This window comes from Anomaloglossus baeobatrachus, chromosome 4 (assembly GCF_048569485.1).
Source record: "Anomaloglossus baeobatrachus isolate aAnoBae1 chromosome 4, aAnoBae1.hap1, whole genome shotgun sequence".
Classification (NCBI taxonomy): Eukaryota; Metazoa; Chordata; class Amphibia; order Anura; family Aromobatidae; genus Anomaloglossus; species Anomaloglossus baeobatrachus.
Window position 1 is genome coordinate 368,362,618 of NC_134356.1, and position 19,219 is coordinate 368,381,836.

Genomic DNA, 19,219 nt, shown 5'->3' on the forward strand with positions numbered 1-19,219 from the left:
TACTATAGAATAGGGATAATGCTGGGGACATTACTATAGGATGGTGACAAGGATGGGCACATTACTATAGAATGGGGACAGTACTATAAGATGGGGACATTGCTACAAGGCGACAAGGATGGGGATCATTACTATAAGATGGGGAACAAGGATGGACACACTACTATAACATGGGGACAAGGGTGGGGAACATTACTTTAGGATGGGGACAAGGATGAGCACATTACTGTGGGATGGGGACTAGGATGGGGTACAATACTACAAGGGGACAAGGATGGGGCACATTACTGTGGGATGGGGACTAGGATGGGGTACAATACTACAAGGGGACAAGGATGGGCACATTACTGTGGGATGGGGCACAATACTACAAGGGGACAAGGATGGGCATATTACTGTGGGATGGGGACTAGGTTGGGGCACAATACTACAAGGGGACAAGGATGGGCACATTACTGTGGGATGGGGAAGAATACTACAAGGGGACAAGGATGGGCACATTACTGTGGGATGGGGCACAATAATACAAGGGGACAAGGATGGGCACGTTACAACAATATAGGGAACATTACTAAAAGATGTTGGTCAAAATTTCTATATAGTGCTAATTGTAAGACTATTAGTTACAAGAAAGGAATAAAATGTAAAAAAAAAAAAAGTTTATATTTAAACAAAGATTGTGCACGTTTGCTATAATAAACAAGTGAAAATGTTCAAAATCAGTGATCCCAAGGTGTGTAAAAAAACAATAAAATATATTATATATGGTACCAATAAAAATGTCACTTTGTCCTACAAAGAATGCGGCCCCCCAAATTATTTTTTTCCTCTGTGCGGCCCATACACCCAGCCGAGTTTGAGACCCCTGAAGTAGAGCCAGAAATTGTATTTTCCACATAAAGAGTCTCAATACCTATGTTTCAAGAAAAAAACCCCACTTCAAATCTTTTTCTGTTCCTAAGTTTTCAAATGGATCTAAAATATCTAGTCCCATTCTAAAAGATTGCTCTGTACAACAATATTATATTATGCATTTTAGCCCTTTATACTTCTCCTATGACTCAGGTCAAGGTCAATGGTAGTCATTTTAGACCTTTCAACATACACAGTGGCTCGCGTCAGGGTTGTCCTTTATTGCCTCTTCTTTATATCTTGGTTATGAAGTCCCTGGCTAACGCAATTAGAGCTAGTCAGTGGTTAGCACTGCAGTCTTGCACCACTGGGGTTCTGGGTTTAAATCCTACCTAAGTTTGTATGTTCTCCCCGTGTTTACTTGGGTTTCCTCCAGATTCCCCGATTTCCTCCTAAACTCCAAAGACATACTGATAGGGACCTTAGATTGTGAGCCCCAATGGGGACAGTGTTGCTGATGGATGTAAAGCGCTATGGAACTAATAGCGCTATATAAGTAAATAAATATTTTTATAATATTAATTAGGGATGGCCAAACCCAAACTATAAAGTTCTGGGTTCATGCCAAACACCGAGTGTTTGAGTCTCGGACCCGAATGCAGAATTTTACCTGTACCTCTGGTACTCTTTGGGTTTGTCATCCTAATAAAACTTGTTGGAAGCCTGCAGAGCAGCCAGTCAGCAACTTTTCCACTGTGGGCAAATGCGGCCCCATCACAACCATGTAAAGTATTGGCATGGCTGTGATTGGCAGTGCTCCACTGAAAAAAAAAATAATTACGTGGGCTCCCACCCTATTTTTGATAACCAGCATGGGTAAAGCAGCATCTTCAGGCTGAACCACCAGCTGTCTACTTTACCATGGCTGCTTAGCAAAAATAGAGGACATCTCCGGCCATTTTTGTTAATTATTTAGATAAATAATAAAAAAACCCAGTGTGGTAACCCCCCCCCATTTTTAATAACCAGTCAGGGTAGAGCTGACAGCTGTGGGTTGGTATTATCAGGCTGGGAAGAGCCATGGTTATTGGCCCGTCCCTGCCTAAAAATACTAGCCCACAGCTGTCCCTGAAGTGAGATGTCTATTAGATGCACCAATTCTGGTGCTTTACCTTTCATCTTGACTGTGATTTCTCTGGTGCGGTGGCAATTGGGATAATATATGGGGTTGATGTCCGCTGTCGTTTGTCAAAAATCACAGCTGTCATCAAGCCCTAGATTAGTAATGGGGAGGCATCTATGAGACATACCCATTATTAACCGTGTAAGTCAAAAGAAATAAAAACACATAAAAGACCATTATTTGAAATAAAAGACGCAAACCCTCTCTTTCACAACTTTATTAATCCCCAAAACACCCCTGCAGGTCCAACGTAATCCAAACAATATCTCATGACGATGTTTTTTTATCTCAAATTAAGGATTTTTTTGTATGTTTTTTTATGTTGACTGGCACTGGGGCGGCTGTAACCTGCTATTTGTAGGCTGGGGAGTGTCCAATAACGGTGGACCTCCCTAGTCTGAGAATACCAGACCACAGCTGTCCGCTTTACCTTGGCTGGTGATCCAATTTGAGGGGCACCCCATGTTTTTTGTTTTAAATTATATTGATTTCATTTAAAATAACAGCGTGGGGTGCCCTCTGTTTTGGATTACCAGCCAAGGTGAAGCTGCCAGCTGTGGTTTGCAGGCTGCAGCCGTCTGCTTTACCCTAGCTGGCTACAAAAGATAGGGGGACCCCATGTCATTTTTTTTTTCCAATTATTTATTTTTTGGCTAAATACAAGGCTAAGCACCCTTTAGTGCCACATGAAAGTCACTAAAGGGTGCCAGCTTAGAATATGCAGGGGGGTGGGACATTATATAGGTCTTTCTCATCTATCTATCACTCTATTCATTCATTCATTCATCCCTCTATCTCTCTGTCGCTATATCTATCTACCCATCTCTATATCTACTCATCTGTTTTTCTTTCTTGCTGCTTCCGTTTTTTGCGTTCCGCGAAAAAACCGGAAGGCACACGGATGACACATGGACCGTATACGGAATGGAAGTCACACGGATGCATCCATGAAAAAAACGGACTGCAAAAACGAATCGGTCGTGTGAATGTAGCCTAAATAGCACAATATTATTCAGTAGTACAAATCATTTGAGTATTTATATCAGGAATATTTGGTACTATAGTGTACTTAGTCTACCATTGTCACTTCATTTTTCTACTCCTCTTATCTTTTATTTTCTCTGCTTTCTCTTTTTACTCTTGATTCTCTGTTACGAGGGGGACCCGGGGAAGCGTGCCAAGATGGTATATGGACAGCTTCCGCCGGTCAAGGTCCACTGTGCGGTGTAAGGGACCGCTGCTATGGTGGGAGAAGAGTGAGCGGGTTGCTGCTAGCGATCGTCTGGATTGTCACAGACGATCTGCGTACACCTGTCCGCCATAACCCGTCAGGGTTGTATGGCACGGGGCTCACAACTCGGTGTACCTGTTGCACGGGGACACACAGAGGTGCCTGCGCACGTGTGCCAGCGGGAGTCACAGGAATATGGCACGAGGGTAGCACAGAGGTGCCCACGCACGTGTGCTTCAGAAACCAGGTGAGTCCGACAGAGATTCAAGGAGCTCACCTGGGACAGGAACACAGCCTGTTAAATGGAATACTGCCGGAGCAGCAAGGCAGGGGCGAGACCTGCAAAATACAATGACGTCTGTACAGTGGCGTGGCAGCACGCTGTCAGACATCCAAACATAGAAGGACGGTCGCGCGCCGCCATGATGGCAGGAGGGTTTTTTAAGGAGATGTAGCTCCAGCCAAGGGCGGGCGCGAGACGGGTGTGACCCAATCATGATCTGTGACGTCCTGGCCCGGCCAGTCAGGATTCAGCACATCACCAGCCTCGTTATCTGGCCGTGTGATACCAGTGAGCGAATCAGAAGACGTCACGTGGGGCACATGCTCAACCTCCTGCCTCTGGGTCATAAAGGCGGGATCTTCGGTTTCACAATATGCAGAGCTAAGGGAAGTCTTGCTGCTTCCCTGAGCATCTATCCTTTGCACACTGTGCAACCACTCCGACCCTCTGCAATTCCGAGCAGGAGGGCACGTGGCAGGCAAGGGATGGGAGACCACTCCATTCCTTACAAGGAGTAAACAACTAGGTGTCACCCTTCTGCTGCATCTAGGAGGAGGAAACTCCTGCAGTCTCCCAGGCCTTTGGCGCTGCTGAGCAGGAGGGCTCGCGGCAGACAAGGAATGGGTGACCACCTCATTCCTTGCAAGAGGAGAGCCACGAGATGTAACATTACCCCCCCGTCTAGGGCCCCCCCGCCGCCTGTGCTCAAAGGCTGCTACCAAACCTGGAGCATGGACATGATCCTCCAATTCCCAGGTCCTATGCTTCGGTCCACGACCGACCCACTCCACGAGGAAGTACCTCTTGCCCTGAACGATTTTTGTTTTAACCAACCTCGCTACTTCAGGGTTGTCGGACGAGGAGTCGGCCGTCGGCCACCAATCATGCCTGGCCTCTAGAACTCTGGTCCTTTTGGACCTGAAGAGGCCCACGATCTTGGAGGTATGGTCCCAGGAAAGTACATCGTTCCGTAACCTAGGGGGAACGAGGGTCTGGCCAGGTGGCACCAGGTCTAGGGGAGTGGGTGACCCGGTGGTCCCGAGGTGTTCTTTACATGACCCTGCCCAGGACGAGATCTCCCCTGTTGTCGAGTTGAGTATCGGAGCATGCCGTTTCAACCAGGGGAGTCCTAGTAGGATCTCATCCGTCCCTTCTGGAAGCACCAGAAAGGACACCTGCTCATGGTGGCCTGGTGGTACATCCATCCTGAGAGGGACGGTGATCTGGGTAATGGGTTTGACAAGTAGGGACCCGTTGACTACCTGGACACTGATTGGTTTAGGCAACAGGACCAGGGGAACAGAGTACCTAGTTGCCAGGGAGGCTGAAATGAAATTGCCGTCAGCGCCAGTGTCTAAGCAAGCCAGGGCAGGGAAGACAGTGGTGCCGAACTGCAACTGGGCGCTGAGGGTTAATTTAGAAGGAGAGGCAGCGACTAGGGTTCCTCCTCTGATGGAAACCAGACACTGTCTCTTTTCCGATGGTTTTGAACATCGGGTAGCTACATGTCCCCTCTGCCCACAGGCAAAGCAAACGACCGGCGGCCGAGAGCCTGTGGTAGAGGAGACCACCTTGGAGACTTCCATGGGCTCCACAGAGTCATCAACAGAACTGGCTGGGAGACTGGTCTGGTGGGGAAGGAGAGTCAGAGGCTCTGTAGGCCAGGTAGACGTGGGTGCCGAAGAGACCTCGAGCCTCCGCTCCGCGTGGCGGATGTCTATGCGAGAAGCAAGCCGTATCAAGGCCTCTAAGGTGGTCGGCACATCACGCGTGGCCAGCGCGTCTTTGACGAACCCTGCCAGACCCTCCCAGAACACAGGAACAAGGACTTTATCTGGCCAGTCCAGCTCTGCGGCGAGTGTCCTGAACTGCACCGCAAAGTCCCCGACTGAAGTGGACTTTTGCCGAAGGCGTAGGAGCCGCAGCGCGGAGTCGCGGGTGACTTGAGGCCCGAGGAACACCTTTCTCATGGCCTCAAGATAAACTGGAAGGTGATTCACCACCCGATCTCCGCGCTCCCACAACGGCGTGGACCATTTTAGCGCTCTCCCTGTGAGCAGGGACTGGACGAATGCTACTTTCGCCTTCTCAGTAGCATAAAGAGTGGCGGACATCTCCAAGTAGGTGGTAACCTGGTTTATGAAACCACGGCACTCGGAGCTGTCCCCGTTGAAGCGCTCTCCGAGAAGAGGCTGTGGAAAGAAAGCGCAAATAGGGTCTTACCCCAGAAAATATAGGGAGGGGAGGGGGGAGTCACACTCACCAGATGTAGTTGTGAGAGTCACAACTACTATAACAGCATGTAATGACGATCCACGGCTGCAGCCACCAAACAGCAGATAACAGAGAGTAGAGGAGAGATGGTGTTTACTTGCCGCGCCAACAGGATCACTTAGACAGATGTATAGATCAATGTCACTTTTATTTTCATATAGGTCGACGCGTTTCTGGAGCTTCTGCCCCCTTCATCAGGACCATCAGATACCAAATAACATCAAATCTCTTTTTGATTTGATGTTATTTGGTATCTGATGGTCCTGATGAAGGGGGCAGAAGCTCCAGAAACGCGTCGACCTATATGAAAATAAAAGTGACATTGATCTATACATCTGTCTAAGTGATCCTGTTGGCGCGGCAAGTAAACACCATCTCTCCTCTACTCTCCGTTGAAGCGCTCTGGGAGCGCAAGGCGAGGCGACTTTCCGCTCAATTCCACAGCCTGAGTAGCCGCTTGGGTGGCAATTGTCGCTAGAGCAGCCTTATCGGGGGAAGACCGCTCCACAGCTGCCAATCGTGACTCCAACTGCTGCACATAACGCAGCAACTGCTGCTGCTCTTCTGCCATAGCCAGACCTTTGGCGCGACCGTAATGTTACGAGGGGGACCCGGGGAAGCGTGCTAAGATGGTATATGGACAGCTTCCGCCGGTCAAGGTCCACTGTGCGGTGTAAGGGACCGCTGCTATGGTGGGAGAAGAGTGAGCGGGTTGCTGCTAGCGATCGTCTGGATTGTCACAGACGATCTGCGTACACCTGTCCGCCCTAACCCGTCAGGGTTGTATGGCACGGGGCTCACAACTCGGTGTACCTGTTGCACGGGGACGCACAGAGGTGCCTACGCACGTGTGCCAGCGGGAGTCACAGGAATATGGCACGAGGGTAGCACAGAGGTGCCCACGCACGTGTGCTTCAGAAACCAGGTGAGTCCGACAGAGATTCAAGGAGCTCACCTGGGACAGGAACACAGCCTGTTAAACGGAATACTGCCGGAGCAGCAAGGCAGGGGCGAGACCTGCAAAATACAATGACGTCTGTACAGTGGCGTGGCAGCACGCTGCCAGACATCCAAACATAGAAGGACGGTCGCGCGCCGCCATGATGGCAGGAGGGGTTTTTAAGGAGATGTAGCACCAGCCAAGGGCGGGCACGAGACGGGTGTGACCCAATCATGATCTGTGACGTCCTGGCCCGGCCAGTCAGGATTCAGCACATCACCAGCCTCGTTATCTGGCCGTGTGATACCAGTGAGCGAATCAGAAGACGTCACGTGGGGCACATGCTCAACCTCCTGCCTCTGGGTCATAAAGGCGGGATCTTCGGTTTCACAATATGCAGAGCTAAGGGAAGTCTTGCTGCTTCCCTGAGCATCTATCCTTTGCACACTGTGCAACCACTCCGACACTCTGCGATGCCGAGCAGGAGGGCACGTGGCAGGCAAGGGATGGGAGACCACTCCATTCCTTACAAGGAGTAAACCACTAGGTGTCACCCTTCTGCTGCATCTAGGAGGAGGAAACTCCTGCAGTCTCCCAGGCCTTTGGCGCTGCTGAGCAGGAGGGCTCGCGGCAGACAAGGAATGGGTGACCACCTCATTCCTTGCAAGAGGAGAGCCACGAGATGTAACAATTCTCTCTCTGTTCTGCTTGGTATACTATACATATTTTGGATATATGATTTATATGGGTCTCTTGCAGAAGCTATCTCTATCTTGGCTTCTGCAACCCCACTTGGGTATTGGGACCTGTTTATAAAGTCCTGTTATCTCCTGCTAGGAGTCAGTAGTTTAGTGTGGATTATGAAAGCTGTCCTTTCCAGTTTCGTATGTCTCCATATGACTGCCATGTTTGTTTTGTTTGCCACATTTGTTTTATTTGTCATGCTTGTATCTTGTTTTTGTCGTCTTCTCTCCCTTTCTCGAATTGTTTACTATGGCTATGTTAATATTTACGCCTTTTAATATTAGAGGGCTAATGAATAAAATAATAAAATAAAACGTTTAAAAAACATCTAATAAAAAAAATAAAAATGTCTTTTAATATTAGAGGGCTATTAGAGGCCCTATGAAGTAGAGCAGGGGTCTCAAACACGCGGCCCACGGGCCGCATGCGGCCCCTCAGGGTGCTTCGTGCGGCCCCCAGGCCCGTGCCCCTGTTCACTATCGTGGCAGGTGCAGGGGCCGCAGCCACTGTCTGCACTTTGTCAGATGAATGTTTTGCTGGTGCTGTGCTCTCGCGCCGGCAATACAATCATCTGAAATAAATCACTGACAGTGACACTGCACCTGCCGCGATAGTGACCAGGAGCACGGGCCTGGGGGCCGCACGAAGCAGAGATGAGGCAGCGGAGGGGGCGCGGGACAGGTGAGAAGAATGGTTTGTGTGTGGGTGTGTGTGTGTTGGACGTTAACCCCTTAGCCACCTATGACGTACTGGGTACGTTATGACTTACCCAGTACGTCATGGCGAAATCGTGGCACCGGTGGCTACGATCGCTGTAAAAACCTTAGATTCGGGGAGGAGGGGACCTCAGGAGGGGTGATGTCTCCTCCCCGGACCTACGGAGGCTGTGATTGGCTGACGAACGCCGCTCAGCCAATCACAGCCACTAATGTTTCAGCCATTGAAAGTCGCTGAAACATTGAAATCCAGCCCTGATCAGGGCAGCTGTAGCCCTGTAGCACTCCGGCGTCTGTGGAAGGTGAGGGGAGCTACTGACCCATTACTACAGGATGGGGACAAAGTGTGCACATTACTATGAGATGGGGATAAGGCTGGGGACATTACTATAGGATTGGACATTACAAGGATGGGCACAATACTATTGGATGGGGACATTATTACTATAGTATGGGGACATTACTATAGGATAGGGACTAGGATGGGCACATGACTATAGAATGGGGACAAGGCTGGGGACATTACTATAGGATGGGGACAAGGTGGGCACAGTACTATAGGATGGGGACAAGGTGGGCACAGTCCTATAGGATGGGGACATTACTACAGGATGGGGACAAGGTGGGCACATTACTGTAGGATAGGGACATTACTACAAGGGGACAAGGATGGGAAACATTACTATAGAATAGGGATAATGCTGGGGACATTACTATAGGATGGTGACAAGGATGGGCACATTACTATAGAATGGGGACAGTACTATAAGATGGGGACATTGCTACAAGGCGACAAGGATGGGGAACATTACTATAAGATGGGGAACAAGGATGGACACACTACTATAACATGGGGACAAGGGTGGGGAACATTACTTTAGGATGGGGACAAGGATGAGCACATTACTGTGGGATGGGGACTAGGATGGGGTACAATACTACAAGGGGACAAGGATGGGGCACATTACTGTGGGATGGGGACTAGGATGGGGTACAATACTACAAGGGGACAAGGATGGGCACATTACTGTGGGATGGGGCACAATACTACAAGGGGACAAGGATGGGCATATTACTGTGGGATGGGGACTAGGATGGGGCACAATACTACAAGGGGACAAGGATGGGCACATTACTGTGGGATGGGGAACAATACTACAAGGGGACAAGGATGGGCACATTACTGTGGGATGGGGCACAATAATACAAGGGGACAAGGATGGGCACGTTACAACAATATAGGGAACATTACTAAAAGATGTTGGTCAAAATTTCTATATAGTGCTAATTGTAAGACTATTAGTTACAAGAAAGGAATAAAATGTAAAAAAAAAAAAAGTTTATATTTAAACAAAGATTGTGCACGTTTGCTATAATAAACAAGTGAAAATGTTCAAAATCAGTGATCCCAAGGTGTGTAAAAAAACAATAAAATATATTATATATGGTACCAATAAAAATGTCACTTTGTCCTACAAAGAATGCGGCCCCCCAAATTATTTTTTTCCTCTGTGCGGCCCATACACCCAGCCGAGTTTGAGACCCCTGAAGTAGAGCCAGAAATTGTATTTTCCACATAAAGAGTCTCAATACCTATGTTTCAAGAAAAAAACCCCACTTCAAATCTTTTTCTGTTCCTAAGTTTTCAAATGGATCTAAAATATCTAGTCCCATTCTAAAAGATTGCTCTGTACAACAATATTATATTATGCATTTTAGCCCTTTATACTTCTCCTATGACTCAGGTCAAGGTCAATGGTAGTCATTTTAGACCTTTCAACATACACAATGGCTCGCGTCAGGGTTGTCCTTTATTGCCTCTTCTTTATATCTTGGTTATGAAGTCCCTGGCTAACGCAATTAGAGCTAGTCAGTGGTTAGCACTGCAGTCTTGCACCACTGGGGTTCTGGGTTTAAATCCTACCTAAGTTTGTATGTTCTCCCCGTGTTTACTTGGGTTTCCTCCAGATTCCCCGATTTCCTCCTAAACTCCAAAGACATACTGATAGGGACCTTAGATTGTGAGCCCCAATGGGGACAGTGTTGCTGATGGATGTAAAGCGCTATGGAACTAATAGCGCTATATAAGTAAATAAATATTTTTATAATATTAATTAGGGATGGCCAAACCCAAACTATAAAGTTCTGGGTTCATGCCAAACACCGAGTGTTTGAGTCTCGGACCCGAATGCAGAATTTTACCTGTACCTCCGGTACTCTTTGGGTTTGTCATCCTAATAAAACTTGTTGGAAGCCTGCAGAGCAGCCAGTCAGCAACTTTTCCACTGTGGGCAAATGCGGCCCCATCACAACCATGTAAAGTATTGGCATGGCTGTGATTGGCAGTGCTCCACTGAAAAAAAAAATAATTACGTGGGCTCCCACCCTATTTTTGATAACCAGCATGGGTAAAGCAGCATCTTCAGGCTGAACCACCAGCTGTCTACTTTACCATGGCTGCTTAGCAAAAATAGAGGACATCTCCGGCCATTTTTGTTAATTATTTAGATAAATAATAAAAAAAACCCAGTGTGGTAACCCCCCCCCATTTTTAATAACCAGTCAGGGTAGAGCTGACAGCTGTGGGTTGGTATTATCAGGCTGGGAAGAGCCATGGTTATTGGCCCGTCCCTGCCTAAAAATACTAGCCCACAGCTGTCCCTGAAGTGAGATGTCTATTAGATGCACCAATTCTGGTGCTTTACCTTTCATCTTGACTGTGATTTCTCTGGTGCGGTGGCAATTGGGATAATATATGGGGTTGATGTCCGCTGTCATTTGTCAAAAATCACAGCTGTCATCAAGCCCTAGATTAGTAATGGGGAGGCATCTATGAGACATACCCATTATTAACCGTGTAAGTCAAAAGAAATAAAAACACATAAAAGACCATTATTTAAAATAAAAGACGCAAACCCTCTCTTTCACAACTTTATTAATCCCCAAAACACCCCTGCAGGTCCAACGTAATCCAAACAATATCTCATGACGATGTTTTTTTATCTCAAATTAAGGATTTTTTTGTATGTTTTTTTATGTTGACTGGCACAGTTAGTAATGGCTGTGTCTCAAAGATGCCTCCCCATCACTAAACTAGGGCTTGACTGCAGCTGTTATTTTTGACAAATAACAGCTAACATCAACCCCATATATTACCTTAATTGCCACTGCACCAGGGCAATCAGAATGAGCTGGTTAAAGCGCAAGAATTGGCGCATCTAATGGATGCACCAATTCTGGGGCAGCTGGGGGCTAGTATTTTTAGGCTGATATGGGCCAAAAACCATCCTCCAGCTGTCAGCTTTACCTTGGCTTGGTATAAAAAATGTGAGGGACCCCGCACCGGGTTTTTTTTTGTTTTATAGTCATCTTCTGAATTTCCGGTCATGCTCAGCGCACCTAGTTAAGCTGGTAAGCATCCACCTTGCTTCTGAGACGCACAGATGAGGCTGAAATGAGCTGCGCACATGCACAAGATTTCCATTAGGTGGCAGTGGTGCCCACATGGGTGTGATAATATAGAAAGAGGACCGACTAGTCAGGAAAAACAAGGCCCCTTCAAATAGTCAAGGCTCTAATTAGCATAGGGAAAGTGATGTTTATAAGTGTTTTTTTTAAACATTCATATTAATGAATAGCATTATACAGGGCTTATTAGACAGGGAGTTTGGCCATACAAATTTGAATGCTGCTGGGTTGCAGGGCATAGGGGACCTGATAAGTTTCCTTCTAAATATCCTGACTCCATTTCAGGGGGCGTGGGAACGGGAGCTCAATAGATCATTTTCTCCTGCCGAGTGGGATAAGTCCTTTACTCATAAGATCTCCCATATCTTGTCCTAGAGAGGAACTATAAGATCTTGTCCTAGCATATTCATAACATGTTCCATGTTACATTTGATAAGCGTTAGAGATAGGATTCAGCTGTGGGTAATATGACTCATATTTGGTGGTCCTGTCCAGATATTAACCAACTTTGGGACTCAGTCTTTTCCCTCTTTAATAAACTCTTTGATACAACACTACAGAACTCTCGATCAGCATTCCTTTCGGTACCTGCAATGTCAAATTTGTCCATCAAGAAAGGACTCTCAAATATTTTTGACAGCAATGAGATAAGTCATCCCTAGACACTGGAAATAATTTAGTCCCTCCGTTAAGCTAGAATCTGTGGACCTTTTAACACGGTTGGAAGATGTAATAATTTCAGATGATTGGCTCCGTTCTGAGTCTTGAATATATGAGGACTTGGTTACCTAATCTTCCTTGAGGAGCTCTCTTGACTTTTGAAGTTGGTTAACCAGCCCTTGTTAAGTCTAGTAATGATATATGCCTTTTTGTATTTGAATTGGTACTTTTCTTCCCCCATTGTGTTCCCTAACGTGTTACCCTATTTTATGTTTATAGTATGTGTTCTTCTTCCCTAGCCCCTAATCCCTTATGTATGACGTTGTTCTCATTCTGGTTTTCTATTCAAGTATATGATTGTAATAAGTATTTGTTAATCATTGAGCAACTTAATTTTATTGAATCATAAAGGGAATCTGTCACCACATTTGAGCTATCTATTCTATTAATAGGGGCATATAGGTTATAGAATGCTGAAAAATGACATACCGATCTGCCTCATATCAGATGCCTTGTTGTGGATAATACATCCTTTATAACTTTATGTAAATTAGCTCTTCCAGGCTATGGGGTGGATGCTGCCTGGAAGATAACTCCACCTCCAGAGATTATTTTCAATAGAATGTCCCATTACCAGTGTGATGTGTGACAGCCGCTCTCTGCTCTCACTACAGAGTTGTATGTGATTATAAGGCTGGGGCCACACGGGGATTACTGTGATCCCCTCGCATGACACTCGGCTCACGCTGGCAGCACAGCAGAGCCGAGTGTCATGCGAGTGTCCCTGCGACTGAGGTGCGATCGTGCAAGTGGAACTCAGCTGCGGGGGGGCGGTGATGCGGAGGGGAGGGCCGGTACTGAGGAGGGAAGGGAGGGATTTATCTTCATGTCTCCTCCTTGGCCGGCTATTGCCATTCTCGCTCTGCACTTGCATTACACCGGTGTACCGCGAGTGCAGTGCGATTTTTCTCTCACCCCACAGACTTGAATGGGTGCGAGAGAAAAACAGGATCGCATTACTGCAATTGCAGCATGCTGCAATTGTTTTCTCGGTCCGATTAGGGCGGAGAAAATAATCGCTCATGGGTGCTGACACACAGGCTAATATTGGTCCGACTGGAATGCGATTTTCATGTCGTGTGGCTAAAGGTCCAGTCACACTAAGCAACTTACCAGCGATCCCAACAACGATAGGGATCGCTGGTAAGTTGCTAGGAGGTTGCTGGTGAGCTGTCACACTGCGACGCTCCAGCGATCCCACCAGCAACCTGACCTGGCAGGGATCGCTGGTGCGTGGCTACACGAGTTGCTGGTGAGCTCACCAGCAACCAGTGTCCAGCCACACGTGCAGAGAGCAGGGAGCAGCGCACACTGAGCGCTGGCTCCTTGCTCTCCTAGTTACAGCACACATCGGGTTAATTACCTGATGTGTGCTGCAGCTAATGTGCAGAGAGCAGGGAGCAGCGCACACTGCTTAGCGCTGGCTCCTTGCTCTCCTAGCTACAGCACACATCGGGTTAATTAACCCGATGTGTCCTGCAGCTACATGTTTACAGAGCAGGAGCCGGCACTGACAGTGAGAGCGGGGGAGGCTGGTATCAAAGGTAAATATCGGGTAACCAAGGACAGGGCTTCTTGGTTACCCGATGTTTACATTGGTTACCAGCCTCCGCAGAAGCCGGCTCCTGCTGCCTGCACATTTAGTTGTTGCTGTCTCGCTGTCACACACAGCGATGTGTGCTTCACAGCAGGACAGCAACAACTAAAAAATGGCCCAGGACATTCAGCAACAACCAACGACCTCACAGCAGGGGCCAGGTTGTTGCTGGATGTCACACACAGCAACATCGCTAGCAACGTCACAAAAGTTGTTCGTTAGCAGCGATGTTGCTAGCGATGTTGCTTAGTGTGACGGGGCCTTTAGGCCTAACTGACACATCTGGAGGCTCCTCTCAGCTTCTATTTTACAGGCAGACTGGGTTGCAACATTGTTGCAATACACCAGAGCTCAGAGAGCAAAGTTCACTTCTCCTGTTGTGTGATAGTTACTTATCTCACACTAGTAATTCCTCATTCTATATAAAATAATCTCTGGAGGCAGAGTTATTTTCTAGACCGCATCTTCCCCATAGCCTGGAAGAGCTAATTTACATATAAGAAACGTGGCTTTCTCTGGAATAAGACCTCAGATCGCAGATATCAAGGTATCATTTTATTCAGGTTCCTATGACCTACATGCCCATATAGATCGCTTAGAAATTGATCCTACTGATAGTTTCCCTTTAAAGCTCTATATCCAGGATAAGAAAAGATCCCAGTTTTCAGGTCCATATTGATCAATAAGATATCCACTTTTCTATTGATAAAGGGATAACTTAATAACTTTTATATAAACCTTTTTAAGTTTATTTAGAAAGAGGTTGATACTTGAGCAACACTTATAGCTTTAGTAGGCCAAGATATGGTATACATTTTTAATGTAAAACAAATTTTCATTGCACACTCTTTCCACCAAAAAGTGTAGAATTTAGTTAGACAAGCGATACATTTGGTAAATAGAAGTATTATAGTTATATAGATTAAAAAATAAACTTGACAAAAAAAAGGAAAAATATCAGCTCACCAGTCCATGAGTTGAATGTTCTAATCAGCCATGAGTGCGGTGCACGGATAGAACCTTAGCCGGTTCACAGGCAACATAATGACGTTTGTAATATGCCATTGACAACTGAGTTTTCTGAAATGAAATCATTACTTTATTTCCAATATGTTGAAAACATTAAGGCATTGGCCAACGCGTTTCCAGCAGGAACTGCTCTTACTCATAGCCAATGCACTTCCCCATCACTCCCTACACACACACACACACACACACACACACAATGCACCCCCCCATTACCCCTCCCCCCACACACAATACAATGCACCCCCCCACACAAAATACAATTCACCCCCCACTACCCCTCCCCACACACACAATACAATGCACTCTCCATTACCCCTCCCCCCACACACAATATAATGCACCCTCCATTACCCCTCCCCCCACACACAATACAATGCACTCTCCATTACCCCTCCCCCCACACACAATATAATGCACCCTCCATTACCCCTCCCCCCACACACAATACAATGCACCCTTCATTACCCCCTCCCACCTACACACACAATACAATGCACCCTCCATTACCCCTCCCCCCACACACAATATAATGCACCCCCCATTACCCCTCCCCCACACAGTACAATGCAACCCTCATCACCCCCTACACACACAAATTACACTGCCATCCCTACACATCCCTGTCCCCCCCCTTGGATACAGTACTCCCCCTCTGCCTGTCACAAAGCTGTGTTCCTTCACAAATGTTCCCCGTTATGTTTCCTCAGCCCCTCCCCATTCATCAATTAAACCTGTCTCTGTCTTCAGCTCCTTCATGGAGTGCTTACTGCTTCCTGATGTCCCCTGCGTGGCGCCCGCAGTACTGTGATGACGTCAGCAAGGTGCTAATCTCATCACGCTGCTGAACGTCGGGGGCGGGGCCCAGTCCCGGCGCGCTGTTCAAATGTATTTACGTCTGAAAGACACAAATACATTTGAATAGAAACTGGAAGGAGGAAGCTGCGGTCAGCGGCATCGGCTCTGCTGCACTCCTCTGCAGTGTGTACATGCCGGGCACACAGGAGAGCCGACACAGCACAGCGCTGCCTCCTGCTCCTGCTGCAGCTAGTGTGCCCAGCATGTACACACTGCTGAGGAGCGCGGTGGTGACTGCTGAGAGCGGCCCACTACACAGCGCCCCTCGCTGGGTACGCCCATGACGGCCACAGCACATAGCACGTAGCTCATTGGCACACCTTTGACCCCGGAAGTGCAAGCGCTGGTACTTCTGGGGTCAATTATCGTCCTGCGACACAGATAGAAATAAATGGTGGTGCGCCGTCTTTACGGAGGGGGAGAGGGTGTGAAGAAAACAAAAATGCTGACAGGTGCCTAGTGGCAAGTATGGCCCTGGTGCTGGGTGCCTCCTTAGAGGCTCTTTTGGTGGGGGCCCTGGGGCTGGAGCCCCACCTGCCCCGCCTATAATCCGGCCCTGGGCAGGGCTCCTATCTCTGGATCCCCTATAAGTAGATAGAACAACTAGAGCTCTGGGTACATAAATGCTGAGGAGGAATGGTACTTCACATTGTAGCACCACATTATGAAAGAAAACAGAAAGCAACCATCAAACTATTAAATGCAGCATTTCACTTCAGAATAGGTCTTTAATTTATATCTTCACATTCGTTCTTATAGTACACGCACATTTCTCTTGGTGTATGAAATATTAATTTTGAACAATTCCATTACCTTTGAAGGTACTTTTGCTACTTTTAGATAGCAAATTTTCACTGTAGAATGTGACCATCTCACCACATCTGACCTTGGCTTCACTATTGAACCTATTGTTACTAACACATTTCACAGCCTGGCGATCAGCGCAGTCAAGCTAAGAGCAAATTGATTAATACATTTATTTATAAATTTGAATAATATGTTGTATAAATCATATATGCTGTGTACTTTCACATCCTTGCAAATAGTTTGCATAAGACAGTGTTTTCAGGATTTTGTCTTGAATGCCTACCTCTTTTGGACCCCATTGTGGGATGAGATATGACATCCTGTGGATTAGTAATTTATATAAATGTTGCAGTCAGTTGAATAAATCTGAAAGTGGGTGACCCAGAAAAATGATCATCTTAGTTTAGTGCTTAACAGATTACAGGGATACCAGATGTACAAAGTTTTGATCATGAGATACTAAGCACAAAGTGTCTGGACAGCGTGAAATGTATTTAAAGGGAACCTGACAGCTGATTCATGCTGTCCGAGCCACACGCAAAATGAATGTGAAATCAGTACCTGCATTTCTTTTCAAACATCAGTGTGGCACTCTAAAATGTTGCAGCTATCCGAGAAAAACATAGTTGAAAGCACAGCTGGGAATGACATGACTAGTCCAAGAGTTATTCCCCCCTCTCCCCTAGCTTAGCCAGATTGACTGACAGGTTTTATCAAACATAAGGTGAGACCTGTTAGACTACCTGATTGCTAAAATTTAGGAAATGGAAGATATTATTTTGTGGAAGGGAGGAGCTAAAGGCAGTAGAAAGCACTAGAGGCAGAGGGGGGAGCTAGAGGTAGAGAGAGGAGCTAGAGGCAGTGGGAAGCACTAGAGAAAGAGGGAGGAGCTAGAGGTAGAGAGAGGAGCTAGAGACAGTGGGAAGCACTAGAGGAAGAGGGAGGAGCTAGAAGTAGAGATAGGAGCTAGAGGCAGTGGGTAGCACTAGAGGCAGAGGGAGGAGCTAGAGGCAGTGGGTAGCACTAGAGGCAGAGGGAGGAGCTAGAGGCAGTGGGTAGCACTAGAGGCAGAGGGAGGAGCTAGATGCAGTGGGAAGCACTGGAGGCAGAGAGAGGAGCACTAGAGGTAGAGGGAGAAGCTAGAGGCAGAGAGAGGAGCTAGAGGCAGTGGGAAGCACTAAAGCCATAGGGAGGATGTAGAGGCAGAGAGAAGAGCTAGAGGCAGTAGGAAGCACTAGAGCCATAGGGAGGATCTAGAGGCAGAGAGAGGAGCTAAAGGCAGTGGGAAGCACTAGAGGCAGAGGGAGGAGCTAGAGGCAGTAGGAAGCACTAGAGGTAGAGCCCCTCTTTCCTTCCATCGTAGTATTTTAACATTCTGTCTTCACTAAATACAGATTTTACCCCAGAATTAAGAATTTTTAAAATAAAAGATCAGTATTGGGGAAAAAGAAGCATATTTCTCTGATGAGATAAAATGCAGACTTTCTTATCTTAATGGATACTACTGATTTATGAAATAGAAATTAAAATGACGGTTACTTTTTAACAGGCTTTTGGTGGTGGACCTTGGTGCACTACACCACCTATCATGGTGAGTCACTTATGTAAACAATTTAAATCCAGGAAACTTCTTTAAAAAAACTGTGATATTTTTTTCCACCCTATTTTATGTTCTTTACTTTGCTAAATATACAGGATAAGTACTGAACAGTTTCCTGTACTAAAAATAGAGGCATGTTTAGGGTGAATGGTTACAGAAGTAAATCTTTAATACTTGCAAGGGCGCTGAAAATTTAGTACAGTTGGCATCATCTCGAAATAGAAACACTTAAACGATCTTCTGTTCTAACCTTTTCTATTTTTCTTCCTTAGAATCCAACACAGGTTGGGACGGCATTGCAAGTGTTCTACAACCTGGGAGCGCTAAAAGACACCATTACCAGTGTGGTGGATGGTTATTGCACAGCACTCGATGAGAATATCAACAATGCTCTTGATATAAAGATTCTAACACAAACATCACAAGCTGTCCAGAGAGGTATGAAAGCAATTTTTACCACTTTAAAGGCAAACATTTCATCCCAGCATTGTTGCAAACTGTGAAGAATGAGTGTTTATCTTGCTAATGTATGCCTTTCTATTTTTGCACTGTATTTTTTTACATTTCTATTTTGTACGCTCAGCATGAAATTTCAAACAGGTGCATTTGCTAGAAGTTGAGATCTTCACACATAATTCTGTTTTCCAAACTGTATTACTATTTTTATGATCATTTTGTTATGGAAAAGCTGCCACAAGCCTTTCATGTAAATGTTACCTATCTGCCAGACAATGAATGTTTTTTTTTTCAGTAGTGTCTCTTCCTGCATTTATATATAATTAGCCCTTTATACTTGATTGGTATTTTCTGCACTTATTTTAGTATATAATTACTGCAGTGTTTTAAAAGTCAAAAAGGAGACAAGTTCTTGCAGATCTATCACTGAAAATGAATATCCATCATTACAAGGGGTTGTCTCA

General features: G+C 46.3%; 1 protein-coding gene across 1 annotated transcript in view; it reads left to right on the plus strand.

Moving 5' to 3' along the window:
- Window positions 1-19,219, plus strand: part of COG5 (component of oligomeric golgi complex 5) — a 664,814-nt gene that overhangs the window by 341,784 nt on the left and 303,811 nt on the right. The window contains exon 5 of the mRNA XM_075343478.1: window positions 18,572-18,737. Coding sequence (XP_075199593.1) covers window positions 18,572-18,737 — 166 coding nt within the window. The remainder of the gene's footprint in view (window positions 1-18,571; window positions 18,738-19,219) is intronic.